Genomic DNA, 24,730 nt, shown 5'->3' on the forward strand with positions numbered 1-24,730 from the left:
TTTCACAAGCACGCGAAAGGTTTCTCAAAGTGCAATATGTCCATTTTTGGAGGCCACACGTTGTTTTGCTCTTTCTCGCAGAGTCTAAACCAGGGTTAACAAAATCTGGACATCGATGCCATCAATCCTGTCGTGTTTTCTACGTCTCTCACCCTAACACACCTGAATCAAATGATTATGTCATCAGCAACCTCTCCAGAAGCCTGATAATGATCCTGATTATTGGATTCAGTTGTGTTGGAGGAGGGAGACATGAAAAACACGACAGGAAAAGTGGCTCCGAGGTCCGGATTTAGTAAACCCTGCTCTAAACCATTTGTTTTCGTCACCGATTCAGTTCCCGCTCCATTAGAATCAAACAAAGACATAACTCCCAAGTTTAAACACATTTTCTTTATCATTTTCGTAATAAACATATAAATAATAAACTCTAGACATTTTTGTCGACACATCGCCCTGTTATGAAAGTTAACTGGTATGTTCTGTCCATATACATATACATATATGTATATATATATAATATACTATCCAAACTGTGCATCTGCCGCATTTCTAAGCTATTTCCCTATGATTATTAGCCTTACAAATATGGAGAAAAACGAAAAATACATTTTTAGTACATTTACATGACTTCCTTATTAATTTATTTAACGAAACAGCACGACTTGTAGCTGTTGCCGAATTTTCAGATTCTGCATTTCATGTTTTTCTCGGTGGAAAAAATAATAATGGCCAAAACACAAACAAACAAACAAACAATAAAAATGCAAACATGAGGCAGAATATGTCCTTCTCTGGCAACCCTCAAAAAGTACAAGTTTTTTTTTTTTTTTTTTTTGTGTAATTTTCCAACACTTTTCCCAGTACTATCGTATTTAAATTAAAATATATTCTCATATCTTTACACTATTTCAAATTCGGTAGCGATCTGTCAAAATCTAATTTACAATTCTGTGTATAAAAATATAATTTATGGAACCCCGCCAAGTTTGTTGTTCCCCCAAAATATGTCAGTTGCACACATATATATATATATATATATATATATATATATATATATATATATATATATATATATATATATATATATATGCACATTATGAACATTACAACCTGTCAAGAGTTAGCTTTGACTTCTTTCTCTTTGCCATTTACTTTTTTTTGTCTTTTCTTGTTCGTTGGTTTTGCATCGGACATATACAAAAATAGATTATGCACACTTTTCACCACAGCCATCAGTTCATGTGAGAATAAATTATTCCAACTTTTTTTTTCTTTCTCTCTTTTAAGGCTCCATTCATTCTTTGAAAAGGGGACGCGTCGTCGTCATAATATAGAAAAGTCACAGAAATAATAATAAATATCCCATCATCCTCTCCACCTGCATGGGGCCTTGTCGAGTTTTTTTTTTTTCTTTTAATTATTATTATTTCATCTACTCAAGAGTCCTACATTTCTTTTTTAATTATTTTTTTGTGGAAAAGTCTGGTCCTCAAGTCATGTTTCAGCTTGACACGCCGAGCGGATGCAAGAAGTGGGGGTCCAAGAGCCACGTTCCTAAGTGATAGAGCACTTTGGAGTACCAGTGCACGCCGTCCTCGTGCGTAGAGTTACCGGCCTGCTCGGCGGAGAGCACCGAGGACACCCAGTAGGCGAGCCGGAGCGGCGCAAGGGCCCAGTGCGCCAGTTCGTGGCTGCTCACCACGGCGTAGCAGGACGCGAGCACCCGGTCCACCACCAGCGTGCCCTGCGTGGTCACCGGCGCGTATGAGCCGACGTGTTCCTCCGTGGACACCCGCGCCACGGTCGCCGGCCTCAGGCGCTCGCCGTCCGGCACCAGCACCTCCTGGCCCGGTCGCACCTCGCTGGCGAACACCGCCGAAGCTCCGCGGCCCTCGGTGGAGTTGTTGACCACGAAGAGGAGGTGTGCGGCAGTTAATGTGATTCGATGGCCCGCGTCCGTCTCCACCACGTGGAAGAGCCGCCGCGTGGTCGAGTCCCGGTCGATGAACATGAGGAAGTCCGTGAAGAGGAGCTTGCCCTCGGCGTCTGCTGCCAGGATTTTGTCCCCGCTTTGGAGGTCCTTCACCGGCTTGGTGGAGCCGTCCCGGAGGATCACCGTGGAAGATGCCGGGAAGCAGCCCCCGGACTTGGCCGCCACGGAGTTTTCTGTCAATGTAAACGCAATTTACTTTAATATTAATATTCAGAATTTTTTACTGTACTGCATACTCAAGTATTATGATTGTTTTTAAAGCAAGGGCGTAGGTTTGCATCGGGACGATAGGGACATAACACTACCAACATTTCAGGATACTCAAATTGTCCTCATCAACTTTTAAGCAACCTTATTTGCATTATATAATGACTTTAGTTATATAGGTAATTTAGAATGTCTTCCCAAATGTTGGAGGATAGAATTGACCTTACCATTACTAGTGATTTGCATTATGTTCAGACTTAGATTTACATCTTTTGACTTGCTGAATGTGCCAGTCCATTTTTCCCCCCTCAAACGCACATTTGATTGGCTGATGACTTGACCCCCCACCCCCCAACACACGCACTCTCGACCCTCACAAAAATGCAACATGTCGACAACATGCCACCTCCTCCGCCCCCTTTGAATTTTTTTTGGACCACTAGCAGTAGCAGCTACTGTAAGTAATGTAAAAAGGAATCAATGTTATGGAGGTGGGGAACACACTACTAATTTAGCTACTAAAAGTCCGACCACAGAGTGAACATTAAACTGTGAATTTGCCAACCTGCAAAATACAAGTAGGAAGCTGTTAACATTTATTAGACTTACTCAACTTTTGTTGTTGTTGTTGATCCCTGACTACGATTTTTTTCCCCAGTTATATTTAATTTCTTTATTTAGACACACAATGTTGAGTGGTCTTAAGACAAATGTTTATTTTTTCCATTTCTGGACAGTTAAGGGATGATTAACACGTGTAGGTTAATATAATATATGTTCAAATGTTGCAATTTACATTTGCTAATAAAATCCAGACATTCATTCTGGAATTTTTCAAAATGTTTTAGTAGTTTTTGAAAACAAAGGTCTGAATCGAATGGTTTATCACCTGAACCAATACACATTAAAGTATAAGTCAATACAGATTTATTTTGTTCATCACCTGAACCAATACACATTAAAGTATAAGTCAATACAGATTTATTTTGCACTGATAATTTAGCCTATCAATCAATTAGGTTCATTTCATGAGAAATGTAGTCTTGACCCCCGGTTCACCCAATCGGTTTGGTCTTATTAATAATCCCGTGCCCAGCAAAAAGTGGACATGTGGTTATGCTGTTATATCGTCCCTACCAACATTGAGACCAGACCTACACCCTTGTTTTAAAGTATTATAAACATTTTTGGTTCAATGGTTGATACAAAATTGATATTGAATACGAAAAGGAAAGAGAACTCATTAATCATAGCCAAAGTTGGCAAAGCACTATTGTGCTGCATATTTGTGTGCTGCTGATTTGGTTAGCAATGGAGATCAAATGGGATCAACGTAAGTAATTTTCATTATCAGTAATTTATTATTAATATGTTTAGTATTATTTACTCATCAGTCACTTGTTGTTTAGACTTTATAGAGTTGATTCAACTGTTTAAATACAATTGTCAGGTGAATGAAGAAGTTAAGATGAAGGAAACTTAGTAGGTGCTGTTGTTTTGGTTAGCAATGCAGACAAAAACTTCACTTTGGCCATGCTAGACTCTGCATTTGCATAGTGCACACTGCTGTTCTGATTAGCAAAAGAGTTCAAATGCATTTGACAGCTCACCAAATAGACATCAAGCCTGAGTAATGCAAATAAATTGGGCACAGGATTAAAAAAAATGGAAAATAAGCGAAAAATCATGGATGTACCCCTCTAAAAAATCTGCTTATAGTCAATTGGCAAATGTTAAACTGTGAATATGCAGTAGTCAAGGAATTTTTGCCAATAGTTCCTAGAACCTTGCGCTCTTGCTGCCAATCCAAAAGATCCCTCGACTGCCTGAAAGTTTTCTTTCCACTCCGTTCAATTAAAAATCAATTCAGCCGTTAGTCCATGTGGTGCAAACACACCCTTCCCTCCAAAAGATCCTGAATAAAGTGGGGAAAAAAATCCTTGCCCTCCTTGCCCCTCCGTGCCGGATGCGTATTGGCCCGCTCTGTGCTGTCTGAGACCCCAAAAAAGCTTGGGCTCATCTATTCTTAATTAAAAAAAAAACTAATAAAGAGTAGTCATTGTCATTCAAAACCAGCTTGTGGACAGCAAAAGAACACTTTTTTTTTAACGCCCCCTCCTTTCAAACTTCTCCCTCCCTTGTATATTTGCTCAGGTGCAGGGACCTCTATGTGACAATTCACACAAACAGGCGACTCACCACTGACTATTTACCCTGCGAGGCTCTCCACTTGTAGATTTGAATTTAAATGAGGGCCCCCGGACTCCTTAAATGTTCGCGCCCATGTCCCCCTGCCCGTGCGGCTGCATTGTGACTCGTCTTGATGACAATAATTTTGGCCTTGGTGGAAGCTCTTCACATACCAGTCTCTAGGATCACAATTTATGCAGGAGGAGGGGGGGGGCTTTTAATCTTCTTTTAAGATTCCCGGGCATGAAATAAGGTGACAACCCGCAAACCAGATTTGGCCAGAGCGATTGGACATTGTTCGCCGCCAAATCCTTTTGGTAAAGTCGGCTGACCCCCGAATGACACGTCGGGGCCCAGCCCATACTGTGATCCAACAAAGTGTGTGCTGAATGATTAATCGGGGATTTATCAGGTCATTCAGAAATTTATGAGTGGAGATTTTCCTCAATGATGGGAAAAAAGCACTTGATATTGGTAATCTAGTATTTAGTAGAGAATAACATCTACTTTAAAAGCATTTTGGATTTAAGTTTTATGGAAAAGTTGTAATAGGAGTAAAAACTGTGTATTGTAACTATTTTAAATCATATATGTTTTTTAATTTTTGGGGTGCATTTGTCTTTTTGTGTCTTTGAAAGTGGTGCAAGGTTAGAATTACACCCACCTTCTACCCAAACACACACTTTCCATATCGTACTTATAAGTCCGTTCCGCTTGGATCACATCCTGGACTCCTTAAATTGATCGATTTTCGAGAGGGTGCAAGTGTAAAATTGAGTAAAATCCTCCGAAAAGGGACTAAATTGCAAGAAGAATAGGAAGTATAGCTCTTGTCTGATTTCATGTCGAATGCTAGAGATGATCATCGAAATGTAACACCATAATGAGTCGACATTTGGTTGCATAAGCAAAAATATAGCATTTTTAGCCGTGCATGTTGGTTACTTGATTCCGATTGGATTCCATTTGGACGAATTCCCTCATAAATCAAAACGTGAGCCCTGAAATTCTCCTAATAGCTGCTAGCTCCCCAGCTAACCTAGAGTTGTGACTTCCATAACTTAAAATGGTAGTGAGTGACTTAAAAAGTCCTTGAGATTTATTACTATAATGCGCCAAATTAGGGGTTGATTTTGTATTTAAAGTCTCTTTTTGTCAGTTGGGGCTCATTTGTATGTACATTATTGCCAAGTTGTGATATGTCTAATTATAAGCTGTTGAAAGTGCTTGAAGCCAAAATAGCTGACATAAATTTAGTTTAGGGTATTGGTCCTTGAGACTTTTTACTAATTGTTTGCTTTTGATGACAATAGACATCATTGCTATAGGGAATTGTATAAATAATAATTTGGATGATTGAACTTTCACCATCATCTTGCAGCGTACCTGCTTTCACCGAGCAGTGGATGTGAGCTTTGGACTCGTAGTAGACCCAGTCGAAGCCGGCCTCCACCGCCAGCCTCGACAGGGTGCCATACTTGCTCTTGTCACGGTCCGATGTTGTGATGTCCACCGCCCGGCCCTCGTAATGGAGGGACTCCTCAAAGTGATGGCCATCCTCGTCCCAGCCCTCGGTGACTCGCAGCTTGACACCGGGCCACTGGTTCATCACCGAGATGGCCAGCGAGTTCAGCTTGTCTTTGCAACGCTATGGAGGAGACAGAAGACCGGTGAGTTGGGTCGATACGGTCCATACAACATTGCTGGCTGATTTAGCTGATGCTCTTTTAAAACCTTTAGTTTCCTTATTGTCGAACTACTAATAAACCTTAAAGGTTGCAATATCTTGTCACTTAGGCTGGTATACCTTCAGATGTCACTATACTTTTTGGTCCTACAAACAGTTCAGAATCCAATAATTATTTGTATTTGAAGTTGCTTTCTGCTATAGCCCTCTTCTCATTCATTATTGATCCTGGATTTTGGGCTCTTGCACAGAGATATATATTGTTATCAAAGGAACGATCCTGTATCTTCTTTTTTTCCCTAAAATCACAATCCATTGCACCCAAAATTCCTCACAGTGGACTTGTGACAAATCTCTTAGTGCTTGTAAATATACTTTATACCCTTGCCTCCGGAAAACTGTCCTTTAGTAACAGGAGAGCACTAGAACTTGAGTATGGCTGGACCAAGAGCTTTTGACCTGAGGAAAAAGTCAAGGCAATGTCCAAATAATTGTAGTCTGTATTGTCATTTCTGAAATGGTTGGGTTTGTATCCTGGATAGTGAAGCCTTATGACAAGGAAATATATTCTGTACACCGTTTGACCTAAGAAAATGATCCTAAAATATCCGCAACTTGGTTTCAGACTACGATCTGGGTTTGGATTTTTTACATCAAAGTAGTGACCTAAAGGTACAATAAATGTTGCATATTCTAGTGTAGATTACATCTTAAGCGCACAAATTGTCTACCTACTGTACATGTCAAACAAAGTGTGATTCGTACTCTAAACTTTTGAACTATATAAGTCATTCCATTGATGTTGCATTTGTATGAGAATTGCATGTTCCTCGAAGGACCCACGTGGTCACCTTCCATTTATTATAATACTGCAACATCAACATTTGGAAATTTATTTTGTAAATCAGTGTTTGACTTTAGGAGCTTGTTAGGACATATTTTGTGTTTTTAGTTCCTCTTTGGGGTTATCCTGTTCTGGAAAGAACATTGAAAGACAGAAATTGGTACCTAGGGAACATTTAGTTACCTCAACAGATACTACATTTGTATCCTAGAAAAAAAGTGTTTGGTATCCTCAGTAGTTGACTTTTGATTGGGTTTCTCCAACATTCAAACAGTTACCTTCCAATGTAGTAATTATAGCTAAGTGTGGATTGTCCCTTTTATTAACGGACCGATTAGGTTCCGAGTGCACATCTTTCTTTGACAGGATTTGCACTATTGACACCAGTATAGATTTAAGGAACACACCTTGTACACTTGTTGGGAAACATTCAAATAGGCATTCAGTAAGGATCTTTGGAGTATAGAATGTTCTTTGAGGGACAGAATTGACTATCCTGTTCTCATTTTTCTGACAATTTTGGGGTGGACTTCAAGACTTGACATTAGGGATACAATTTTTTTTCTGGAAAGTGTACAATTCGAGTGCAATACTTGAGCTAATTTGGTAAATGAAAGTAAACGGCAGGTTTGAAGCCCATCTTGAGGTCCTGTGAGAGCTTTTCTTGGATTTCAATGTATTATATTAGACCAGCTAAAAAAAAAAAACAGAGCATCATGAACTCCTACCTAACCATTGACAGTAATAGATGTCCAATCCATTTGAACTGGCAGGTTCAAATGGATTGGACGTCTATTACCGTCAATGGCAGCCTATGAGTTATCCGCTTTGGCAATAATTCAGATTTTTCTGATGTAATGTTTAAATGTGAGCTTGCATTTTTATTCTTCAGCGCCAAGCGGCGGCGTCAGATGGCACATCTCCAATAAGGAGAGTGAAAAAAAAAAAGCCCGCGATGAAATATTGATAAGAGCCCACATTCGCTTCACTGCTCTATAACATATGGGTCTGCATGGGAAGGTGCGAGCAGCATCCCCCCTTCTCTTTTTTTACATTTACATGCCGTTAAATGCAACGTGGCTCGTATTGTAAAGTCAGCAGGTGACCGTTTAGAATAAATTCCGTCCACTGAGGATGCTTCGCTTTCTCCCAGACAACTCTTCCTCACACTTGAGTAATATGTCAAATAAAAACATCACAAAGAAGCTTTTCAGAGTCCACTTTCATTCTTCTTGTGCAGCAAAGTCTTATGGGGTCTGTGTTGGGGGGACGTGACGCGCCTCCTTAAGTCGGCTGCTGACTGACAGACTTGTGAAATGTCCACAAGGTCCCTTTTTCTCTTCTCTTTCCGCACATATATCAGCGACTGCAGCTTTATGAGCATATCACACTTGTAGAATGCGCTGCATTAAATGTAGACCCCCCTTAAGTCCCCATACCAGCAAGGAGGAAAAAAAGACACATTCTAAGTGAGCCGTAAAGGGCCCCTATTTATTAATTCATTAGGTCGTGTGCCGCAAATCAAGCCCAATTCTGCTCAGCCACCGTAAAGCCCAGCAGGATGCCCCCCTAGCCACCTCCACCACCCCCGGACTTTGTGCTTTGGGAGGGAGGGGGTTAAAGTTGTCCAGCAGCCAAGCTCTTAATCTGTTCCACAAATGATTTGGTTTGAGGAAAGACTTCTCAGCTACCTGTCAGCTCAAACAGCATTTTGACAACTCGGGGAGATGATTTCACGCTTAATTAGCTCCTGTCAATTAAGCTTGACTCTGTGGAAACGAACACCATCCATAAAACTGCGAATCGGACACTCTCGTGGAGTTAATTGGGCCTGAAATGAGCCGACTAATTATTTCATGTCGTGCACTCTTCTTAGTAAGATTACACCAAGCATTCGGCTTGATTTTAGAACACAAAATGTATTTATTCCCCGCATATAAGCCTGCCTATCATGCGTAAAATCCCGTGCGTAAAAGTCCCACGGCGCGCAGCGACGTGCATGCGTAAAGCCGCGCAATACCGGCAATGGAGCCCTAATAATCCCCATGTGACCGTGCTTGTGAAAATAGCTCCTTTTGGAATCACTTTTTTTTTTTTTTTTTTTTTTTTTTTTAGAGAAAAACGACTTTCCATTTTCAAAACGAGCTAAAACGCACAAAACCTGCAAATATCACCTCGTTTTAGAGGCGAGCGAACACGCACCGAGCGGAATTGTGGAATACATCCAGCATGGAGTTGTCATCAAAATGCGATTTGGACACCCGAGATGCGTGCGTAGCTGCCGGTAAGGAAATGCGAGGATGCGAGGCTGTCACGGGGGAGGATTGTGGGGGTGAGACTCGACCGAACGACCGCACGCACGGTGAATATTTCATCTCTGGTCCTCATCAGGACCACCAGCATCCACATCAGGACCAACACCGAGACAAATCGAGCTTGTGAATAATTTAACGGCACCCCTAAACGTGTCCTACTCTGTTCCAAGCAACAGAATGATGCAAAAAAATGCCTCCAAATTAAGTCCTACTCGCTTTTTTTGTATTAAAGAGAGCAGCTGGAGGAGGATACAAATATAGATACGAGGAACAAGGCGCGCGCATGAATATTTTAAATCCACTGTCACCAAGCATGAAGGCCGAGCGTCCCTGACTGTCCGCATGCGCGCTGTCGCGTTGATATCTTTTTTATTTTTTATATAGGAAAAAAAGAGATCTGATATAAATAAATAAAAAGTGCAGTGTCGGTTTCGGCTGCGTGGAGCCGTGGATAATGCGCTGAGTTCACCAGGGGGCTAAAAAGACTTCACTTTGGACGCGCGCAATCGGGCTGACAAGGAGATGGAGCCGGGTGGGGGGCGACTGCGTGCGTACGTGCGTGCATGCGTGCGCCTCACCTGAGTCATGAGCCGGTCGGCGCCGGTGTTCTCCTCATCCTTGAAGATGATGTCCGTGTTGTAGTTGGGCGTGAGCTCTTTAAAACGCTCCGAGTTGCGCGTGATTTTGCCCTCGTAGCGGCCGCTCGCCCCCAACGTCTTCTCGGCCACGTTGGGGATGAACTGCTTGTAGGCGAGAGGTGTCAGCTTCTTGGGATGCCTCCTCCGGCCGTAGCCCCGGCCCGGTCCGCATCCCATGCCGGGGGACACCGCCAAGGACGAGCACGCTACGGCCACCAGAACTAGTCTGCTCCACAGCAGCATGCTTGAGGGGGAAAGGGAGGAGGAGGGAGAGGAGAGGGGGGTGTGTGTCCTTCAGGAGGTGGCCGCCTCTTGGTGCGCCTTTGCCGGCTCGCTCTCGTCTCGGTGCCCTTGTCGTTCGCCCCCCTCCCGGTTCTTTTCTACGGCAGGTGCGGAAATAGACGTCTCAGGAAGGGGGAAGAACATCCAAGCAGGCTTCTTTGGCCCTCTTCTTCTTCTCTTTTTAAGGAGATGAAATAAAATGAAATAATAATGAAAAAAAAAAGAAACCCACGCCGGATCTTCAAGTCGAGCTGCAGCCGCTTGTGTGAGGCGACCCGCTTTTTACTGCTTTGTATTATAGCAGCGATCTATAGCAAGGGGAGGGACTTGATTGGCTCGCCCTCTGCACGTTAGCCCACACCAACCCACACACACACACAAAAGCAAAGATTCCTTCCACCTGCATGTGTTGCGTCGCTGGGAGGGGCTCTTCCATGGGAAAACATCAATTATAAAAAGCGCCTCTCGCAGAGCTTTTTGCCACCAGACCCCTGTCAACTTTCACCAAATTTGTCCCGTGGCAACTCATGCGTGCTAAATGTTCCCAATGTGGCATAACATGACCAGATGAGCCCCCCCTCCAACTCCGTGCGCCCTCGTTGCGCACGGAAGCGCGCCAAGAACACCAAAAAGCAACCAGTTCACGCCAAGAATCTGCATCCAGTGTGGCTTCCTCCCTAAATGGACTTGTAGTCTTGTTCTGTGGTTCTCTTAACTTTTTGCACATCAAAAACATGCTATTGAGCTTTCCTTGACAACAGTTTCCCAAACTGAGGGCTGTGGCCTGAAAATGGCTAGTCCCTCACGTTTCTTGCATGTGTGATGAAAACGTTATTTCTGTTGAACTTATCTAATTCACATACTTTTTTGTACTGAGGAGAAAAGTTTATTTTTATAATTTACGTATATTTGTCTACTCTGAAGAATAATATTCAACCGTTTCAAGTTAAACTCTACAGTGAATAATGAGCATGCTGTAGATCAGGGGTCGGGAACCTTTTTGACCGAGAAAGCCAAAACACCCAACATATTGATTCCACGACAGCCATACAGTCTGTGTGTGTCTATATACTCCATATAATGTATATATATGTATATATGGCGGAAAACACTCAGGGGACTTGAAATTCCGCTCTGAGATCCCCAATTTGGCCAACTTTCAAAATTGTCCGATGTGCATGTGTGATACATCATTGGAAAGCTTGAAATCTCAATTTTCTGGGGGAAGAAAATTTTTGAACAGTAAGGCATTTAAAAAAAAAAAAAAAAAATTAAACAGCAAAACCCTATATGGAGGTGAGAGCACGCGAGAGCAGAATTACAGACGCCGTGGCTTTAACGAGATATCATCGCGTACTTTACTTGTTTCGATCCAAAAACTCCATGTAGCATATGTCACTGAGTGTCAAGACACAGCTGTGAATGGCCACAGCTGAATTTATTTGGGATTTTATGGGTGAAACATGGTAATATAACAAGGGTCCGTTGCAGAAATCGCAGACATCACGGAGTGGTCGAGATTTTCTTTTTCATTTTTTTTACCCTTTTAAACTTTTTTTTTCAAAATTTTCTTTGTTTGGATCGATTCTTTATCTAGATATCAGTGACTTTTCTTACAGACGCCATTTTTTTCTTTGTGACATAATTTGTTTAAAAGTTTAAAATATGTGAGTGAATAATTTTTTAAAGTGTTTTTTTATTTTTTTTTTAAACGAAATATGAGAAATCCATTAATGATTCTAAGCTAAAAACGACAGACATTTTGAATAATAAATATAATTAATTACCTTCGTTTTATGGCTGGGTTGAAACAAAAGCGTTGCGTGACGTCTGTAAACGGGGATTTTCAGGGTAAAACGGACAAATTAAAAATAGTTTGGGGGCTTAATGCACCATGAATCCTCTATGGCAGCATATAGACATATTGTTCTATCAAACACAACAGTTGTTTTGGCTTAAAAAACAGCAGTCTTTTAAAGAGGAGTGCAAGAGCAGAAACTGTATATACTGTATGTGTATGTGTATATATATATATATATATATATATATATATATATATATATATATATATATATATATATATACATATGTATGTACACTCACCGGCCACTTTATTAGGCACACCATGCTAGTAACGGGTTGGACCCCCTTTTGCCTTCAGAGCTGCCTCAATTCTTCGTGGCATAGATTCAACAAGGTACTGGAAGCATTCCTCTGAGATTTTGGTCCATATTGACATGATGGCATCACACAGTTGGTGCAGATTTGTCGGCTGCACATCCATGATGCGAATCTCTCGTTCCACCACATCCCAAAGATGCTCTATTGGATTGAGATCTGGTGACTGTGGAGGCCATTTGAGTACAGTGAACTCATTGTCATGGTTAAGAAACCAGTCTGAGATGATTCCAGCTTTATGACATGGCGCACTATCCTGGTGAAAGTAGCCATCAGAAGTTGGGTGTATTCTGGTCATAAAGGGATGGACGTGGTCAGCAGCAATACTCAGGTAGGCTGTGGCGTTCCAAAGATGCTAAATTGGTACCAAGGGGCCCAAAGAGTACCAAGAAAATATTCCCCACACCATTACCCCACCACCAACCTGAACCGTTGATACAAGGCAGGATGGATCCATGGTTTCATGTTGCCGACGCCAAATTCTGACCCTACCATCCGAATGTCGCGGCAAAAATCGAGACTCATCAGACCAGGCAACATTTTTCCAATCTTCTATTGTCCAATTTCCATGAGCTTGTGCAAATTGTAGCCTCAGTTTCCTGTTCTCAGCTGAAAGGAGTGGCACCCGGCGTGGTCTTCTGCTGCTGTAGCCCAGCTGCCTCAAAGTTCGACGTACTGTGCATTCAGAGATGCTCTTCTGCCTACCTTGGTTGTAACGGGTGGTTATTTGAGTCACTGTTGCCTTTCTATCAGCTCGAACCAGTCTGGCCATTCTCCTCTGATCTCTGGCATCAACAAGGCATTCCTGCCCACAGAACTGCCGCTCCCTGGATGTTTTTACTTTTTCGGACCATTCTCTGTAAATCCTAGAGATGGTTGTGCGTGAAAATCCCAATAGATCAGCAGTTTCTGAAATACTCAGACCAGCCCTTCTGGCACCAACAACCATGCCACGTTCAAAGTCACTCAAATCACCTTTCTTCCCCATATTGATGCTCAGTTTGAACTGCAGGAAATTGTCTTAAACCATGTCTACATGCCTAAATGCACTGAGTTGCCGCCATGTGATTGGCTGGACATGGTTTAAGACAATCTCCTGCAGTTCAAACCGAGCATCAGTATGGGGAAGAAAGGTGAAAGACGAGCTCTGTACTAAGGCCCATCTCTGTACAATCCGCGACGGGAGGACCACCAATGGGCACAGAATCGAAGCATATTATTGCGACGTATGTTCGAAAAATGTTTGAATGGACCATCAGCTCAGCACAGCTCGTACATGTCAAACAAGATGGCCGGTTCTACATTAAAAATTATGGGTTGGCGGAGAGCCTGATGCACTCATCAAAAGAGCCAGATATGGCTCGCGAGACATAGGTTCCTGACCTCTGCTGTAGATGCATGTCCGGTACATGCATGCGTTATCCTTCGAAACCATATTTGGTTACATTAGCAGTATTGCCACAATAAAACTAATGTATATGGCGGAAAACACTCAGGTGACTTGAAGTTCCGCTCTGAGACCCCCAATTTGGCCAAATTTCAAAATTGTCCGATATGCATGTGTGATACATCATTGGAAAGCTTAAAATTTCCATTTTCTGGGGGAAGAAACATTTTGAACAGGAGGGTATCTTAAAAAAAATGTTTTTTAAACAGCAAAACCCTGTCTGGAGGTGAGAGCACGCGAGAGCAGAATTACAGACGCCATGACATTAACGAGATATTATCGCTTACTTACCTTGTTTCGATCCAAAAACTCCATGTATCACTGAGTGTGAAGACACAGCTGTGAATGGCCACATCTGGATTTTTGGGGGATTTTATGGGTGAAACATGGCAATATAGCAAGGGTCGCGATGCAGAAATCGCAGACATCAAGGAACGGTCAAGATATTCTTTTCAATATATTTACCCTTTTAAACGTTTTTGTTTTTTTCTCCATTTTTCTTTGTTTGGATCGATTATTTATCATCTAACATGTCGGAGAAAATGCGACAGTAACAAAAAAAATACAATTAAGCGATAGTTATGAGGTAGATATCCGTGACTTTTTTTACAGACACCATTTTTTTCATTGTGACGTCATCTGTTTAAAAGTCTAAAAAATGCGAGTAAATAATTTTTTACATTTTTTTTTTTTTTTAACGAAATATTAGACATCAATTAATGATTCTAGGCTAAAATTGACAGACATTTTGAATTATAAATATAATTAATTACCTACGTTTTATGGCTGGGTTGAAACAAAAGCGGTTGCACGGCGTCTGTAAACGGGGGTTTTCAAGGTAAAATGGAGAAATTAAAAATAGTTCGGGGACTTAATGCGCCATGAATCTGCTATGGCAGCATATAGACATATTGTTCTATCAAACACAACAGTTCTTTTGGCTTAAAATACAGCAGTTTATTTTAAAGAGGGGTGCAAGAGCAGAAACTGCTTTTTCAGCCTTGTCTGTGTTTTCCGCCATATATAAAAAGTAGAATTATTTAAAATCAAGAAAGTTACAGTTAATTACATTAATTACAATCGAATAAAAGAACGCTTAAAAAACTAGAAGTCGAACAATACAGTGGAACCTCTAGATACAAATTTAATCTGTTCCAGGAACTTGTTTGTAAGTCTAAATGCTTGAATGTTGAGCGGTATTTTCCCATAAGAATACATTATAATTCGATTAATTCGTTCCACAGCCCAAAAACCTATGTCAAATCCTCAATAAATATTGGTGGTACAAATACAAATACCAATTTACACATAGCTAAACAAATAAATTATAAATACCGTAATTTCCCGAATATAACGCGCACTTTTTTTCCCAAAAATCAACTGGTAAACTCATGGTGCGCATTATAAACGGGTACATGGATGGAGACAGAAATATATATGTATTACATATATATATATATAAACCGATTTTTTTTCATTGACACGGCCACGTTGTGTTGAAGAAACGTATGCTGCCACCCGTTGCCGACCATTATGGTACGTGACGTCACCGTTTTGTTTCGGTAATACTTCACTCTAATTGGCCGAATGATTTTGTCTGTGTTAAATTCTGCTTTTTTCACTCTTCATAAAGCACAGAATTTAGTTTCTTGAACTCATTTGAGTCGACGTTTATTGCAGATCCGCAATTCGGACCATAACAAATGTAAGGACACACACTTCCTGTGTCCGTCAACTATATCGGTCCCTCGGGAAACTCAAACCCAAATAACAATAGTTCCTTTTGTTACTCTCGTGCTGACAGCTATGAGCTCTCACGGATTTCCGACTTACGTTCTCACTTTCATTTTACCGTATCAATCCATGGAAGAAACATTTATTCATCATGAGGAAACGAGCAAGTTATACAGCAGCCTTTATAAGAAAAGTCACATCTGTTTTGTTTTCTCCTAGATTCTGGTAAGTTGGAGAAGTTGTCAAATCATATTATTACCGTAAATATTGTCAGTTCACGTTAATGTTTTGAACTACCAATGTGCTATGCTTGAGCTGTGTTTCACCAGTCAGTAAAATGACATCTCTGTATCTGTACACAAGCTCTGTTTTCTTGTATTGTTCTATTTATTGGTGCTAAAATTAGGGTGCGCGTTACAAATGGGTACAATAATTTCCCCTAGATTTTACAAGTAAATTTGGGGTGCGCATTATACACGGGTGCGCCTTATATTCGGGAAATTACGGTACAAATCGGAATAATTATAATAATGTGATGAATCGGGTTAAAATGTGGCGGTTGTGTTTTGCATGCTGTTCCTGAGCGCACAGTGTGACTGACAAGAGAGAAAGACAGGTGTTGTAGAGTCGTAAGTTTTTATTTTTTCAAGTTGGTATCGGCTACGGCGGACATGCAGTAGCCGTGTTGTGTTGCACAAGTTCTGAAATAAATTATTAAAAACCTGACGAAGCTGGCGATTTCCTTGCCGCTGTTACAATAATAATAATTGTCACCTCAACTTATAAAAACTGGGGAACGGAAGTCTGAGGATGACCGTCGAGATAGTAGACATATTCCAGCCGTACTGTCAAGCCAGTTCACTGACGCGCACGCCACGCTCATTGTTTTTCTATCATTTCCCTCTTGATTTCAATTGTAAGCGTCAGCTTACAATTTCTTTCTTCAATTTCTTCAATTTCTTCTTCTTCATGTTGATTTCCCGCACAAGAAAATCCGCCGCGCCTCCTTCTTGAGGGAAAACAATGACATTTCGACCATGTCATCATATGTTTAGACAAATGACGAGTCAAATTTTACGTCGGATGTCGAAAGGATCATATGTCGAGGTACTGTATATTTTTAAAGTAGAAAGACATGTTACTTAAGACTTATCATCAAATAAAAATGTTAAATGTACAATGAAAAATTTAAAACGATAATGCTAATATGAACAAAAGTTACCATGTTGCATGTTAAATCAGGTGAAAACGCATTTGGTTACATAAGTGGAGCCATATGATTCGAATAAAACACACCCAAATTTTAGTTGAAAGTAGTCCAGGCCTTAAACATTCAAAGTACACTATCAGTTGGAACAATATTTATCTACCAAAGAAAATGTATGCAAAAATATGGCCGCCAAGAATTGTAAATTAAAATGTCAACCCCCCAAAAAAGATCATTCGTAAAATTCTTTCCGTGTAGTAAGTTAGTGTCAAATAATTGTCAAGCGCGTGCGTCATTTGGACGCTGCCGCCGTCCTGCCAGCGTGGCGGCCCATGCCAGTCTTTCTCTGGCTGCACTTTGCGTCTCATTAAAGCTCATCCTGGCTGACCTCCATGTTGGCTGGCGGGCCAAAAGATGGCGTGCGCGCTTGGCAAGCGGCGAGCGGAGATGTTACACTGATAATTTTTTAGTTCGGCACGTTGGCTATTCACGACCCATATTGCAATCAATTATCGGAACTGAACCAAGTGCTCATTTTTGCCACCTACAGGACCGGAGTGGAACATTTGATTGGATGTTTATTGGCTTCAGTGGCACGAAAACACGATTTTTCACAGAGCTGCCGTGAAGGTGACGCAGCAAAAGTTAAACTGCTTTTCCACAAAATAATTCCACAGGGATTGAGGTCGTTATTACACCAAGGTGGCATGTGAATAATTTCTTTTTCGGTGGGGCGTTCAAGGTTTTGCCGTTGACTGGAGTTGCCACCTCCTCCTCTACCTCCTCCTGCACCCAATTAGCACGTTAAAGCCTCCTCATGTCGGAATGTTTTGTAACATTGTTAGACGGATTAGGAGTGCGGGAATAATGGTCGCACAAACATATAAGTAGTATCAGGCTTTCGGGGTTGTTTGTCTTGGCGGCAAATAGGATTTCCTATTCTTCACAAGGAGCAGCAGAATTGTGTTGTTGTGTTGTGCACTGATGCTGGGAAGTAACTAAGTAGAAATACTTTGGAATTGTACGTGAGTACAAGATGAATTTCTTTGACAGGAATTTATTTACTGCTCCAGAAGGTGAATACGCTTTTATACTTAGGATTTATACTCGGTACCTACGGATTGTGACACGATAGCCCCCAGCAGTTAAAATGAATTGGATGTGTATTGCCGTCAATGGCAGGGAATGAGTTACAAATCTTGCTTATGGGTTATGACAAAATTATAAAATTTTGAATGAGATTTCACCATTTCCAAAAGAAAAACACAAATAAATATTCATGTTGTAAAGTTTCACACTAAATGTAAAACAAAAGTTTTCATAAAATGTAATTCATGGGAATATGTGTTGACCTATCACTAGGGTTGGGCATTGTTTGAAATTGAACAATTCCGGTTCCGATTCTGATTCCACGCTTCGATTCTGGTTCCGAACGATTCCCGATTCCGATTCTTTTAAGAGGCAGGCTAAAAAAAAAAAAAAGCAGTTTACAAAAAATTGCATAGTTTATATTAAAGTCTTAACTTCTAAACCAGGGTTCACTAAATCCGGACCTCGGTGCCACTTTTCCTGTCGTGTTTTCCACGTCTCTCTCCCCAAATACACCTGAATCAAATGATTATGTCATCAGCAACCTCTCCAGAAGCCTGATAATGATCCTGATTATTTTAAATTCAGGTGTGTTGGAGGAGGGAGACATGGAAAACACGACAGGAAAAGTGGCACCGAGGTCCGGATTTAGTGAACCCTGTTCTAAACGCGTTCATTTTTCTACACCAGTAATCTGATTAAAGTTAGTTTCCTTTGTGTCTCTGCGTTTCCATGACAACCTCTTAGTTATTTCCTGTTTTGGTCTCGCGTCGCGCGTTGTGGGACTGAGGCGGGTGGGTATTCGCGCCGAGTGTTGAGACGTTGCGAGGGAATGTTGATCTGTGGATATCCATGAATGAAGGTGAGTATTTTTCCTTCATTCTGGAGAGTATCAGCAAAAGGTTGGACCCCCTACATGCGCAGCCGTTTCGTAGCTTTGCCGTAGCAACGACGGGCAGTCATCGCTCCAAGTTGGCAAGCTTTGTTTACATCATATGCGTGTTCAACATTTATGCCGTGAGGTGATATGTTCGTTTAGCATCTGTGGGATGTGTTGTAAGTCCGATTGAGTGTAAAGTGCTTAGTTGCCGCCACGTTTTGTGGCCAAATTGACCACGTGTGTGTTGAGAGGAGTACTTCCGGGTTGTTAATGTGCACGGCTGCACGAGCATCCGCGCCCGCCACCACCTTTGTGTTTATTGCACTGTACAATCCACTTGTGTATTGTTGATTATTGTGCCGTCAGTTTGCATTGTTTTACATTGGCACTGATATGCTTTTAACCATAACCCGAAATTCAGAAGTTTTGACATGAGGCTTGATCTTAGAGTTAGCGGGGTTTAGTTGGTCGGGGGAGTTGATTTCAACTAATTCCAAGCAGTTTGTCAGATATTTGTTTGTTTCAGGGCTCCGGAGTGGCTAAGCTAGCGCAAAATTCTGATATTCCCCTTTAAATTCAATCATCGGAAAGTCAATTACATGTGATGACATTTTTCTGTTGTCATTCTTATGTTGAGGCGACAACGGGAGAAAAATGGGTAAAAAGTAACTGATAGATTACTTTTAAAGTAACTTAGTGACTTTGATAATGAACTAATCAGTAAAGTAACTGGATTACTTTTTTGAGGCGTAATCAGTAATTACTTTTTTAAGTAATCTGTGACAACACTGGTCCTTGTAGACTCTACTATTATGTGCTCGTCTGTCAGTATTCATTGGAAATTGTTGGAAACATTTTATATTTATTTATTCATGGAGTAAAATTTTTAAAGTTTACATACGAAAACACTTTGAGCAATTGTCGACTAAAACTAGACGAAATGTGTCTGAGTTTTCGTTGGCTAAAACTACTTGTAGACGAAGACGAACATATTTGGAAATGTCTAAAACGTGACTATGATGAATAAGTATTTTTGTCCAAAAAGACTAAGATGAAAATTAAAAGGGCTGGTTAAAACAACACTGCACAGTATTTTATATTTAAAAATGGTTTTAAAGTTACATCAATAATATCAAAATTGAAAAGTTCAATGTAATGATATCACGATTTTTATTATTACGCATCTTTTAAAACTTTATTCCCAGCACATTTTTAAAAAGAAAGTTTTAAAGTAAAAATAACATTAAAATACAGGGTTAGGGTTATTCATTTATTTTTTTTAATTAAAAAAAATGAAAATAGAAAAGTTATTGACAACACGTAATATTCAATATTTAAAAATAAAAATAAAATAAAAATGTACATCATATTATATTTACATTTATTATATATTACATACTGTATATATTATACATTATATATTTATTTATATTTATATATTATAATATTATACATTTATCACAATACTGATTTTTAAACCCCTTTTCCAAGTAGTCTATTAAAATTAAAGAGGATTCAGAAAAATATATCACTTCATGAAAATAATATCTATTCATTTTTAAAAAAATTATATGTATATATATATATATATATATATATATATATGTGTGTGTGTGTGTGTGTGTCTATATTTTTTTTAATGTTCAATGTAGGTTTTTTTGGTGCATTTTTTTAAGAAGCCCCCCCCCCCCCCCCCCCGCTCGCCCCCTATTTTACATGTGATAAGACACCACACCACTTTCTTATTGAACATTTTTCAAGTTATTTGTCTGCATAGAAAAAATGGACTGATCCAATGTATTATTCATTTCTTTCTAGTACGTTCTCATACCAAAACACAGAGTATGAGTACTTCTGACTTTTTCCACGGAACGGTTGAAGGTAACCGTGACGGAGTTGGTGCAGCAAATGCCTCACAATGGCAATGTCACAATACAGTAAATGTTAGAATCACAGCTCTCCACAGTGTGTAAAGGCTCTTTATTTGCTCTCCTCGGGGCCGCTCCCAATACTTAAACATTAAACGCCAAGGCTAGACAGCCACAGCCACTTTGAACTCAGGTAAAAGAGGGCCAGGGGGTTGGCCTATAGTGCGTGCGCACGTGCACTTTCATGACTGACACCTGTTACATTTTAATATAAAAAATACTTAAAAATAGACTTAATCAGTCAGAAAACATTTCAGATCTTAAATGTACCAAACCATGAGAAAGTTTGATCACCTTCAAGTTTGTACCGCTCACTAAAAAAACATTGATTTACACGGCTTTAAATAGCAATGCCATCAAAACGTTGACTTTGACTCTAAATTAGTTGTAACACGCCGTCTGGCGAGTGTTTTTCCTTCAGCGTTGTACTCTGTATAGCAGCACTAATCCCAAAGCGGCTTCCTACCAAAACAACACACAACATTGGAGAAGTTCGTACAATTCAAACAAGAAATGGCGGCGACGGGAGGCGCTTTACACGAGGCGGGCATGTCCGGACAAGTCGCCATATTTGTTGGCGCGTCCGCGGGAGGTCGCATTCGGGAAAATGCAATTGAGAATAAGGACACTTCATCTTGGGCTTAGGCAAATTTTCATCAAACCTTTTTTTTTTTTACATTTAAAAAATAAATCTAAATAAAGAAGTGACATTCATTTATTTTTTGAATAAAAATTGCCAACCACCATCAAATACAAGTTTATGGAAAAAATTACATCATTCGTTTGTGCTAGGTTTGTGCTGAAATTTTTTTTGTGCTGCTATCGTTTTGAGATATTAACAATTCCTTTATAAATCAGTCTGTGGTCAACCAGCCCCCCCATTTGGATTAAAAATGGCTAAAAATGGTGTCAATCGTTTGTGCTACGTTTGCGCTGTGGAAATTTTTCTGCTATTTGAGATATTGAGGAATTAATTCTGAGTGATGACGTCAAGCAACCCCCATTTATCGCAAAATGGACCCGAAATGGTGCCATTCGTTTATTTCCACATTTGTGCTCGTTTCTGCTGTAAAAATTTTCGCTTGTGCTGCTATCGTTTTATCGATATTGAGATATCAATTTTCGATTGATGACGTCAATCGCAGCACCTCCGTCGTGGCTGACGAAGTGTACCAATTTTCTCAATAACAGAGGTGTCCCAACAACTAGTGCAAACGTAGCGATATACTTCACCATCAGTTGACAAGACAGATCCTACAAACTTTGCGCCACGCCTTCCCATTGGGGGCCGACCCAGGGCAGAGCATTTGGCATTCACTGTTGTAAACTAAAACACACACCGTGTTCAAATGCCGGATTTTGGTGGGAAAAAGACGAAAGTTTTACTGCACACAAGCAGACAGGAGTGTCTCAAGAGTGATTTGGTCCAGGATTCAAGGTAATTATTGTATAAAATATCCCCATGCATCCACTTTGAAACGTTGTGTAAAACTGCATGGAAAGAACTGCCTGTTTTTTTGCTTTTACCAAGAATCTATACTGTTCTATGTTCATATCTATACAAATTGTGGGATGTACGCATTTATTTACAAGAATTTTCAACTTAAAAAGCTCTTTGTTTTGTGATGGCTGCCATGTTGTATCCATACACAGTAGCGTAAGTTTACATTCAAATGATCAGGTAATTTTTGGCCAAATGCCCGTTTTTTGGCAGAAAGTAGTAATTTAGACATTTCTGAATCCATACAAAAATTAAAACGCATTTTGCATGTTTTATTTTATGTAACATTTAATCTAAAAACGATGAGAGCCTGATAGCCTGCAAGACATCCCTCTGTGCTGAGGCAAGAGTAACATCGGAATTCAACCTAAATAGATTGTGATTGTGTTTAGAAAAATGCAAATTTTGCTTTTGTTGAGTAAAATTAAGATGATTCTGCATGCTTTCCTCAAGTATTAAGTTTCTGATGTGAAAATTGAGTAATTTATTAGCTGTTGAAAACTTGCACTAAGTTAAAAAAAAAAATTATTTGGGGCAAAAACGTATATGATATGTAAAAATTGCTATTGACCCTGAAAATATAGGTTATTATCTCTGCATTTGGTGATTTTTGTGCATCTAGTGTAAAATTTGAGAATTATGTATATAGCCATTTTAAGTTTTGTTATACTTGTATTGAAATAATTAATCGGGATTTTATTTGGGAACCACTTTAAATTTTTTTATGTTGCTGGGCAGGTGCCTGTTTTGGTTTTAGGTTGCTAGTGGCTTTGGTTTTGAAAATATTTGAATTTTAAGTTTTTGAAAATAGGCACCTTACTGATGAGCCCCGAGTCCCGTGTCTCGTCTACTGATGGTGAAGTCACAAACAAATGGCAACCATTCGGGTCCATTTTGCAGTAAACAGGGGGCTTGACATATTAATTTCGAGTGATGACTTGACTCTCATTCGTGGCGGGCTAGTTGACGTCAGATTGACCTATAAGAGAATTGTTATTATCTCAACGATAGCGGCCCAAATTTTTTTTCAGCACAAACCTAGCACAAACGAATGACATAAATTCTCCATAAATTTGTGTCTAATAAGGGGCCAACTTCACGGAGGTAAATAGCCAACAAGCTATAACTTTAACTAAAAAAAATATTAATACATTTCTTTTTAACACAATAAAAAAATATTTTCCTATTTAAAACGTTTTTTGAAACTGACAGAAACTCACAAATTTAACTGAAAACATTTCAATCAAGCAATTTTTAATAACTTATTTAGAATAGAAATTTTGACGTAGCATGAAAAATGAACAACAATAAAAAGAGAGACACCAGAAAAGCGCACTTAGGTATAGGAACAAAATATTTGTACTCTGCTACACGTCATCACTGGCGGTTCATGGGCCGATAAGAAAGTGTGGGTTTGTTTCGGACCACGCAGGTCCAGGTGAACGCAGCACCGCCCCCTTGTCTGTAGGTGGGAAACCCCTCACACTCTTTATCTCTCCTGCCTCGGAGCAAAAGAAAGAAAAGTAGAAAAGCTGAAACGTTTTCCCACTGCGGGGCGGAGCGCTTTATGAAGAACCAACTTCAGAGGCCGGAGGATCATAGGCAAAAGTACTTGTGCAGGTGGCAGACTTGGTCATGTGATCAAAACCTCACTTTTATTTCTCACTCGCTAGATTTTTATTGTTGTTTTTGGGGATTGAATGTAGACTTGCGTAGACTTTGCAAGAACGACTCCTCTAGGAGCTCGCTGTTTCTTCTCATGAGTCACAAAATTATGAGTATAAATCATAAAAAGTCATGAGGAAAAATGTAATATTAGAAGATAGTACAGTTATAAAAATTGCAGTGTTATGAGGACAGAGCTTTAATAAAGTAATGCTGCAATAACTAATCGATTAAATCAAATTAATTGATAGTTAAACGAATTTGATAATTGATCTTTGCCTGCAGCTATGAGCAGCCACGTTTGGGTTTTTCTTTGTGTGTGATGTGAAGCTGCGCACGCGTGATCCAGTGATTAGAGTAAAAGAGAGAGAGTTCACTGCTACACTCATGTAGCACGGTGCGCTAAGCTAGTTAGCAACGATGCTAATCAGTGTCTTATGTGTCTGTTTGTATTGTGTTTTGGAGAAGCATATTAGCACTTGAATTATGTTAAAAATTAAGTTGTCTAATTTCTTTTTATAAAGAAACACACACATACTCATTCATATACAGCAACAGCTTAGTCTCCTTTCAACACAAGCTCCCATCCAAATTGTAAATTGTTATACAAGGAGAGAGTGCTTTGAATTTGGATTGTATTTATGAACAACTGTTTAATGAAGAAAACTGATTCATTACAGTCTGCCTCGCCTTTGTTTGGTTTTGTCGTTTAGCTTATTTAAAGAAAATAAGTCATTGACACAATTTATATCAGCACTTTGCCCACAAGAAAAAAAAAAGACCCCGCATGTTTATCCTAAATAATAATTCAACACATTATCTTTAAGGCTAGATGATCTGAAAAAGAAACTAAAAGTAAAAAAAGTATAAAAACAATGTTATTTATATACAAGCACTTACCATGAGGGCTGAAGTCTAGCGACGTAATGAAATTGCGAGCCA

The 24,730-nt window shown here is 39.9% G+C and overlaps 2 protein-coding genes across 5 annotated transcripts in view; one reads left to right on the plus strand and one right to left on the minus strand.

The window, feature by feature from the left end:
* Positions 1–330: 330 nt before the first annotated feature.
* shha (sonic hedgehog signaling molecule a) lies at positions 331–10,404 on the minus strand. Its single transcript, XM_057824155.1, has 3 exons — positions 9,818–10,404; positions 5,780–6,041; positions 331–2,169 (listed from the first exon to the last, which is right to left on the minus strand). Exons 1-3 carry the CDS (start codon positions 10,118–10,120, stop codon positions 1,505–1,507), a joined length of 1,230 nt encoding a protein of 409 aa, XP_057680138.1. The 5' UTR covers positions 10,121–10,404; the 3' UTR covers positions 331–1,504.
* Positions 5,862–24,730, plus strand: part of rnf32 (ring finger protein 32) — a 205,952-nt gene continuing 187,083 nt past the window's right edge. For all 4 annotated transcript variants that reach the window (XR_009061618.1, XR_009061619.1, XR_009061620.1 and 1 more), the window contains exon 1: positions 5,862–6,063. Coding sequence is in view for 1 of the 4 variants with exons in the window: in XM_057824156.1 (XP_057680139.1) it covers positions 6,010–6,063 (54 nt within the window). In the remaining 3 variants the exon portion in view is untranslated. The remainder of the gene's footprint in view (positions 6,064–24,730) is intronic.

This window comes from Corythoichthys intestinalis, chromosome 20 (assembly GCF_030265065.1).
Source record: "Corythoichthys intestinalis isolate RoL2023-P3 chromosome 20, ASM3026506v1, whole genome shotgun sequence".
Classification (NCBI taxonomy): domain Eukaryota; kingdom Metazoa; phylum Chordata; class Actinopteri; order Syngnathiformes; family Syngnathidae; genus Corythoichthys; species Corythoichthys intestinalis.

Excerpts from the sequence above, each read along its gene's own strand:
- shha (XM_057824155.1), bottom strand. The coding sequence starts at position 10,120 with ATGCTGCTGTGGAGCAGACTAGTTCTGGTGGCCGTAGCGTGCTCGTCC. Across the intron at positions 6,042-9,817 it reads CCGACCGGCTCATGACTCAG|CGTTGCAAAGACAAGCTGAA; the intron begins GTGAGGCGCACG and ends TCTCCTCCATAG. Across the intron at positions 2,170-5,779 it reads CCACTGCTCGGTGAAAGCAG|AAAACTCCGTGGCGGCCAAG; the intron begins GTACGCTGCAAG and ends TTACATTGACAG.